This window comes from Merops nubicus, unplaced genomic scaffold (genome assembly GCF_000691845.1).
Source record: "Merops nubicus isolate BGI_N331 unplaced genomic scaffold, ASM69184v1 scaffold19198, whole genome shotgun sequence".
NCBI lineage: Eukaryota > Metazoa > Chordata > Aves > Coraciiformes > Meropidae > Merops > Merops nubicus.
This window is the reverse complement of record NW_008624013.1, coordinates 69,504-77,778: the sequence shown is the minus strand read 5'-3', so window position 1 is coordinate 77,778 and position 8,275 is coordinate 69,504. Positions and strand designations below refer to the sequence as shown.

At 38.9% G+C, this 8,275-nt stretch overlaps 1 protein-coding gene across 2 annotated transcripts in view; it reads right to left on the bottom strand.

Annotated features, from left to right (window-relative positions):
• Positions 1 to 199: 199 nt before the first annotated feature.
• FAM193A (family with sequence similarity 193, member A) overlaps positions 200 to 8,275 on the bottom strand; it is a 46,688-nt gene continuing 38,612 nt past the window's right edge. For both annotated transcript variants that reach the window (XM_008945279.1, XM_008945281.1), the window contains 3 exons: positions 5,352 to 6,192; positions 2,416 to 2,497; positions 200 to 1,100 (listed from right to left, as the gene is read on the bottom strand). In XM_008945279.1, coding sequence (XP_008943527.1) covers positions 1,007 to 1,100; positions 2,416 to 2,497; positions 5,352 to 6,192 — 1,017 coding nt within the window. In that variant the 3' untranslated portion in view covers positions 200 to 1,006. The remainder of the gene's footprint in view (positions 1,101 to 2,415; positions 2,498 to 5,351; positions 6,193 to 8,275) is intronic.

Below are 8,275 nucleotides of genomic sequence, written 5' to 3'. Positions count from 1 at the left end.
TTAGTTCCAGCATGCAGCAGGAGTCTCTTGCTGTAACAGGTAACAGTTTTTCCCATCGGGTAAACTGGCAAACAAGAATATGCTAAAGTTAAGTAGCATTCACTGACCAATTTAGACAGAAGATAAAATTTCATTTAGAAAACCTTTTTTTTTTTTTTTTTTTGGTATGTTTCTTTCTTCCCTCTCCCCACCCAAGCAGAAAAAAGCAAGACACAAATCTTCTGCCATACTAATGTATTCCATCTTTCAAAAAGAAAGACATGATTTTAATATTACTTAACAATATGTTAAAAAAGTAGCCAGTTAGGCTTCAGTGTTAATACAATTATACACTCTATAACAGATTTGATAGTGTGAGTACTGTTCTTTTTTAAATTTTCTCATTCTGCAAGTATTCTTACACAAGCTGGCTACAAGTCAGGAAAAAAAAAATCAAAACACAAATAGCGTAACTTGTACACTCTTAAACAGTAGATTGTGAAAGAACTGAGGAAATACTTGTCCCATAAGAGCTTCTTTTTTATGAAGTCATGTCAGGAGAATTCTGGAGCAGATGAAAGCACAACTGACTAGGTCCATTCCTTTGTCAGGAGTCAGAATGACAAAACATAGCTAGATGCAGAAGTGACAGGAGCCACTGCAGATGATGCAAACTAGTATTTTGGCCTCCACCCAAGCCTAAGCAATTTAAAGTCCTCGAGGCCAAGGCATTCAGAAGGAGATGGAAAAGAGCTATTGTTCCAACTCCAACGGCATACAGCTACAATCAAGTAAGTCTCACTCACAGACTACAAGCACACAAGCTAACAAATTCAGGTAGAAAGTGGCAATTTTTCAGTCTGCAAGAATTATCAGGCCAAAGGGTTCAGTGCAGATCCACACAGCACTGGGGACAAGGCAAGGCAGCACTGGCTCAAGACCAGATAAGCTCTCAGCACAGCAGGACAGGTAAGTGGAGTTGTCATTCATTGATTCCTGCAGGGTTCCTTCCCCAAATTGTGTCATTTCAATGTGCAGCGAAGGTGGTTTTTTTCAAGCTAAAATTGGACCAGTTGATGGAAAGTCTCTGCCTCGTCTGTCTGGCAGAATCCAAGCAGAACCTGAAAAGAAAACAGTGATAAAGTAAAACCAATATACTTGAAATCAAACCACAAGTGTTAGCCCTCTTTTGAAGAGCAGCTCTCATACAGAAACACAAAACCTCTTAAAAAAAATCATATCTAAAAGAGTTGTCCATAACTTAAAAATACCTCATAAACCAGTCACTTTAAACAACACTGCATTATGAAGAATGAGTGAATGAAGTAGCAAAGAACACTAGTTAGCAGCACAGAAGGTAGCTGAATGTTAGCTAGAAACTGAGGTGACATTGCTGTATTTACCAAAACACTTGTAACAGCAAGAACGAGTGGTAGATCATGTGCAAAGCAGAACAACCTATGGCATGGTTTATATGCCTCTTCTAACTACAGCAAAGTTATGCCTGAAACAAAGACCTAGGGAAAGGACATTTGCTTACAATGCAACAGATAAGTAGCTCACATGCATGGAAAAAGCACCTTTAAAACAAAAATACATTTAGTTTCTTTCACTGAACACAATTTATGGAATAACTTTTTGAAAACGGTGACATGTGCCAGTGTTTTAGTGACAGTTAACTCATGCTGAAGAACTCCACTGAGGCAAGGTGCACCTTCAATCAAAAAGCAAACAAAAAGCAGAAGAAAAAACCTTCACAAGCAGTTTCATGTTATGCTTTTACTGTCACTGCACTAACATAAGCATCCTCTCTTTATGCTTGGGATAAGCTAATATCCCACAGTTATACCGTCTCTACTTCACCTACAGCTGAAAATCCCAAACTAATATCTACTATCAACAAGGAAGAAAATGTCACAGACAAGCCTTTTTGAAGTATCTACTCTGAAATTTAAAGTGTAAAGTCTCATTTGTGCAACAAAACACCTATTAGAATTTTTTTTTAAAACAAAAATTTTAACACTCAATAGTATTTGGTCTGTGTGGATAATAAAAGAAGTACACAAACTTTGCTTACAGAAAAAAAAATGCTAACTAAGGATATTCTGAAAGAATAGACATTTCTGAGAAACTGGAGAACTCATAGATGATTCTGGCACTCATTTCTGTATTTGTGCTACCCAGCTACAATCTGTGCTCATAAATGTGCAATTTTGGTGATTGTTACAGTTTTCAGAATGACAGTTGTAAGAGGATTTACTCTGTTAGAACAAAGTACAACATAGACTTTTCTGCTAGGAGTAAGCTATATAAGTGCTGGGTTGGTTTGGGCTTTTTTCTGTTTGTTTGTTGTGGGATGTTTTGTTTTGTTCTTTAAAACCACAGCATATGGGAAAAAGCACAAGAGCTTTATGTGTAGGGATTACAACACTTCACCTTTTAAAATACTCCACTTCTCGCTCTGTTTCATCCATTTCCACGCTGTCTAGATCAATGTCTTTGGGTAGAAACACATCATCTACAAAGGAAAAAGAATGATACTACGTTAGGATTCTAGGGGAAGGAAGAAGGAGAAAGGAAGAAGCTGCATTGAAGAATTTTTTGCAGAATTGCCTCAACTTTTTAGAGTATTGATTATTCATGATTAAGTGAATGAATACAAACTGAAAGTTAAAAAGACACTTCCTAAACCCCCTATACCTCAGCCTTTATCAAGTTACCCTGGGAACAAGGAAGAAGTGAATTAACAGTAAATTTACTGTTGGAAAAGATGCCATAAACCTGGAATACACACGAGAATGGTCAAATTATACAAACGTCTCAATGAATCAGACAGCTAATGAATAGCATTCAACTGCCTGAGATCTGTTCGTCTTACTACTAAGAAGGCAGCTTTAGAAACATTTTTACAAATGGTATTTACAAAGAAAAATATTAAGAATTCTGGGTCTTCAGAGATGCTGTACTCCCTCTGAGACCCAACTATCAGTCTGTATATGCAAGAGTTTAAGCCAAGCTACCTACAATTAGGAATTTTTTTTTAACATATTTTAATATGGCCTGAATTTAGGCCTCAGCTGTAGCCACAAAGTCTTTTTAAAGTCTGTTGGTATATTGTACCGCCTCACTGTTTGGTTCTCATTTGTACTTAAAAAAATATAAGCAGAAAGCATACATTAATGTAGAAACCCATTTGAGCACTTTCTTCTTGAAGTCTCTTTCCATACTACACATATATTCCCATGTCATTTCTGACGCAGCTTCAGAACACATCTCGAAAAGGTTGAAAGAAAGAAAACTGATGGGAAACACCTCATACACATCAGGATGCTCTTAGAATCCCTGAGATGATGAGAACAAAAGACCCCCTTCTAAAAGCATTCCCAGTCTTACTTCTGAAGAAAAAGACAAGCCCTATTAACACAGGGCTTCCCTATACCCCTAGTTTACTTCAGCCTTTTCATAGCAAGGACCTAAATACTCTGCCAGAATAAACTGCTTAACAAACAGAGATCACACCAAAAGCAATAATGGTCACTGCCTTAAGACTTCATTTTAAACTCAAGTCTAAAAAAAGCCCCAAACTTTGTTAATCCCTTTTCCTGTTCTTTCAATTACTCCAGTTCTAAAGTCTTTTTCTTAGCTCATTTTTTGTGTCTTCGTTAATTTGGTACATCATCCCTGTGTCTTTAAGAAGATACAATTAAGTAGAAATTGGTATTACAGTTTCTTTCTTGTAGTTCTAAAGTCAGAACTACTCAAAGTAGCAATCCAGTCCTGACTGTGAAGAGAACAGCATAATTATCTCTTTATAAATTCAGAAACACATGTACTTATATTTTTTTCCACATTTAAATGTTATTTTTCAGAGATACTCGAGTTAAGCAGTAGAACACAACAGTGAGGAGCAGGAAGGAGGAAAAGATGCAGGAAGCTATCTATACTCCCCTATAGTAAACACCCTTCGCCACCACCCCTGTCTTTAACAGTTCCTCCTTCAAGAGCCTCCAAGTCTTCTCTTTTTGCTCATAATTCTATAGCTTTGCCTTGCTCCAATGACTGGAGTACATTCTTCTCAGTAAAGTAGAAAAGATAAAATCCAAACACACCAAAGCACAATTTGCACAAGAACCAAGGGTTCAACGCTGTATCACTGTTCAGTTGAGATGGAGTGGAAACACTGCACGTAAGAGAAGTTAAAAAGAAAGACTGGTGGGCTGACTCAGTCCAACCATGAAACCACAAAAACAAAGTTGTGCTCTACACCTAGAGCCTGTAACAACTAGGAACTTGGTTTACATTTTTGTAACAAAGCCTAATAAACATAAGTAATTCTGAAACATTGGCAAAGACTACCAGAGGATTAAGGTCTTCTAACTTCTTGTGCTTACCAGACAGATCATCAGTGAGAAGAGCAATATTAAGTCATTCTGGAGAACAGACCGTTAATGAATGCACCGTTACCACTCAACCACCAGGTGATCCCAGGGGAATGACCGGGTGCTCTCAGCAGACAGACGTCCATACCACACAACTGCCATCCCAACTGGCAGTCCCAGTAGAGACCAAGCACGTGCAGGAATAAACTGGTGCCTGAGAATGGCAGTTTGATCAGTGTACTGACAAAGCCAACCAGCTAGCACTGTGTGTGCTTCTCACCTCTGGTGTTAGCCATTAGAGGTTTTCAGGAAAATTAAAAAAAAACAAACAAACTTTGGGAAGAAAATTCTGCAAGTGCAACTTGTTTGAGTCAACTTAGTCTATGCTTTTATTATTTCTATCAAATAAATAAAATCTGTTTACTAGCATAAACTAATATTAAAAGAAAACACTCAGTATTATCAACTAATTAATATCCCACTCTAAGTTTTCACTCTGGCAAATAAAACAGAAAATTAGTTCTTATATTTATTTACTTGTTAATGTAACTAATATATGAGGGAATAATTTCCACTTAAAAAAAGCATATTTATGACAGAGCAAACATCCTTTGGCTGCAGAATCCCCTAATTTTCCTTGCTCAAAGAGTAAGGTCGACTTCAGACTATACTCTTTATGCTGTATGAGAAACCATCTTGCTTTTGAATAAGTTCATACCAGATTTCAGCATACTACTAAATTAAGTATTTATTTTAACCAAGATAGGCCTGCGCTAGTTTATTCTTTCTTTAAAGCACCCGTCACTAAAATTATATGCACCTCCCAATTAGAACTGCAACAGCTTGCCTTTTCCTGACACCAGTTTTTATGTTTCTCTAAATTACATTTACAAGAATGACTGACGAATAAGATTCCAAACTTCTGAATTTGATCACAATAAAATGGTAACAACAAAAACCAACTTGAGTTCTTCAACCTTCTTACATACGTACCAATGGAACTGTTGACTTTGTCCCCTTTTTTCTTCTTGTTTTTCTTGTTCTTGCCTTTTGGTTGAGGAGAATCTGCAAGTATAAGCTTACTATTTTGTTGGTGTTCACTTGGTGAAGGGGATTCACTTGGAACAGGTGCTTTCTCTTCCTTTACATGGTTCAGCTGTTTTTTGTTATTGTTTAATTTCTTCTCCTCTTTTTTAGGTTCTGCAAGTGTTGGGAGCTCTGCTGCTTTTGCTTTGGATTCTATTTGGTTTCTGGTTTTAGTCTGAATCTCAGCTGCTTTGGGGGAATCAACAGGCTTTTTCACTTGTTCAGCACACGGTTTGTTTATCTGCTTTAGTTTCTGTTTGCTGTTTCCTTCTTTATGTTGATGCATAATATCAAGCAGAAAAGAGAGGGGCTCATGCTGCTTTACACTCCCGTCTTTCTGATAAAGCAGCTTTGAGTCTCTAGTGTTTACAGGGTTGGATAGTTCACAGCCCGTCTCCGCAATCGGCCTCTGTTCTGTATGATTCACATGTCTTGACAGTGACCCAGAGGAGGTTTCTATCTTTTCTGATTGCTCAAGTGTACCGTTCTGAATGTCTTCAGGTGCGTTTGGGACAGGTTCCTTCACTGCCTGGCAGTTTCGAGTAAGCATGTCCACCTTCTGACAGTCTTTACCTGTTCGCTCTTTCTTCTTTTTCTTCACAGCCTGCAGCTGCTGAAGCTCTTGAAGCCGCTGTAATTCTTGTTTCAGCCTCTCCTCCTCTTCTTCCTCGCGCCGCCTCTGCTCCTCAAGCAACTGGTGATGCTCCCTCTCCCTGGCTTCTGCTTCAAGTCGAGCTTTTTCTTCAAGCTAGAAAATAACAATGGATTTATTAGAAGTGACAAGCATTTTAACAATTTAAGTTTTAGAGATAATCATTGTTTCTCAGTACAAATCCTAGAATGTTAACATATGAACATACTTAGTCCAGAAGTCTGTGCAGCAAGCAAATAACTATTTATGCACAAGCTTTACATTAATATCCTTCCTGCATTCTTATTTTCTATGTTTCTGTAACATATTTGACTTGCCAATAGCAACTGTTGATCTTCCCTTTGCTACTGCTAAGCCTAACTCTACATCAACGTTGTCTACAACCACAAGCACTTGCTGCGAAGACGACACTCCGCCTCATTCTCCAACACGGCGCGCACGGCTGCGGGGAGTTCGGCTTCGCTCCCTGCGCCCCTCCGGTGGCGGCAGAGCTGCTCTGCTCCAACGTCTGGGAACGTCAGGAACAGCAACCGTTAAAAACATTTTACAGGAAAAAAAATAAGCACATAAAAGCTACAAGTTGTCAAAAATAATCATGATGGTAAAGTTTTCTGTTGTCAGCCATAAGTTCATTTACCACAAATGACACGAGGGATTTTTTTTCAGCCATGACTGCAAATGCCCAAAACTTTGCTGAGTGGCATTGAACATGCACCATCAGCAAAATGAAAGAAACTCACACACTAAATACAGTTATTTTCTTGCACATTTAGAAGTGTCTATACGGGATTATTTTTTTACAGTTACAGAAATCTTGCAAAAAACCCTGAGAATCTTCTTACGCTCAAACTGCACTGCAAGAGCCAAATGAATTTTGTAACTAATTCACAGTAAGCCCTCAAGTTGCTGAATAGTGCTACAACAGGACCATAAAGAATGTAACTTGTGAACATCAGGTCTTCCAAGCCCATGGAAGCAGTTAAAGAATGCAGAATTAGCGCCAGCCAGGAAATCCACAAACAAGAAATACTTAGTGCAGTCACACAATGCGCTTACCAAAATTCCAAAACATCCATCAACCAATCTCATTGCACCTTGAAATTTACACCCAAGGCTGATAGTTGAATTGCAGTATGAAAAGCCAATTTCCTGCTTGTTCAATTAAAAAAAAAAATTCTACTTCCTCTACTAACTCAGCAAATACTGTTTTTAAAAAATAATTTCACTATGACACGTTGCAGGTTTTTTTTTTATAAATGTTTTTGCCAATTTCCATTTGAAAGTAACCTGTAATATCTTCTTCCCTGCCCCCTTCTGTGCAGGCTTGCCACTTCACTCTGGCTTGTGACAGCCTTTCGTGTCCTCATGTGGTACAGAACTTAATCTCTCAGTCAGGACAGCAGGGTGCCCACTACAGTCATTCTAAAAATATCAGATCTCAACTCTTCCTCCCTCATAAAAGCACTAACCTCATGTTTCATAAAAACCACAGAATCATTTTGGTTGGAAGAGACCTTTAAGATAATCAAGTCCAACCATCAAACCAGCACTGCCAAGTCACCACTAAACCATGTCCCTCAGCACCACATCTACATGTCTTTTAAACACCTCCTCATGGGGTGGTGACTCCACCACTTCCCTAGGCAGCCTGTTCCAGGGTTTTACAGCCCTTTTGGTGAAGAAATTTTTCCTAATATCCAATGTAGAACTCCCCTGGTGCAACTTGAGGTCATTTCATCTTGTCCTAGCACTTGTTGCTTGGGAGAAGAGACTGACACCACCTTCACTACAACCTCCTTTCAGGTAGTTGTAGGGAGCAATAAGGTCTCCCCGAGCCTCCTTTTCTCCAGGTTAAACAACCCCAGTTTCCTCAGCTGCTCCTCATAAGACTTCTGCTGTAGACTCCTCACCAACTTCATTGTCCTTCTTTGGACATGTACCCCTCACTACAAGAAAGAAGATGAAGTGCTTGGAACAAAACTGAACAGAGTATTTGAGGTGCAACCTCACCAGTGTCAAGTACACAGGGATAATCACTTTCTTAGTCCTGCTGGCTACACTATTCTGGTACAAGCCAGGATCCTGTTTGCCTTCTTGGCCACTTGGGAACACTGCTGGCTCATATTCAGCCAGCTGTCAACCAACACTCCCAGGTCCTTTTCCACCATGCTGCTTTCCA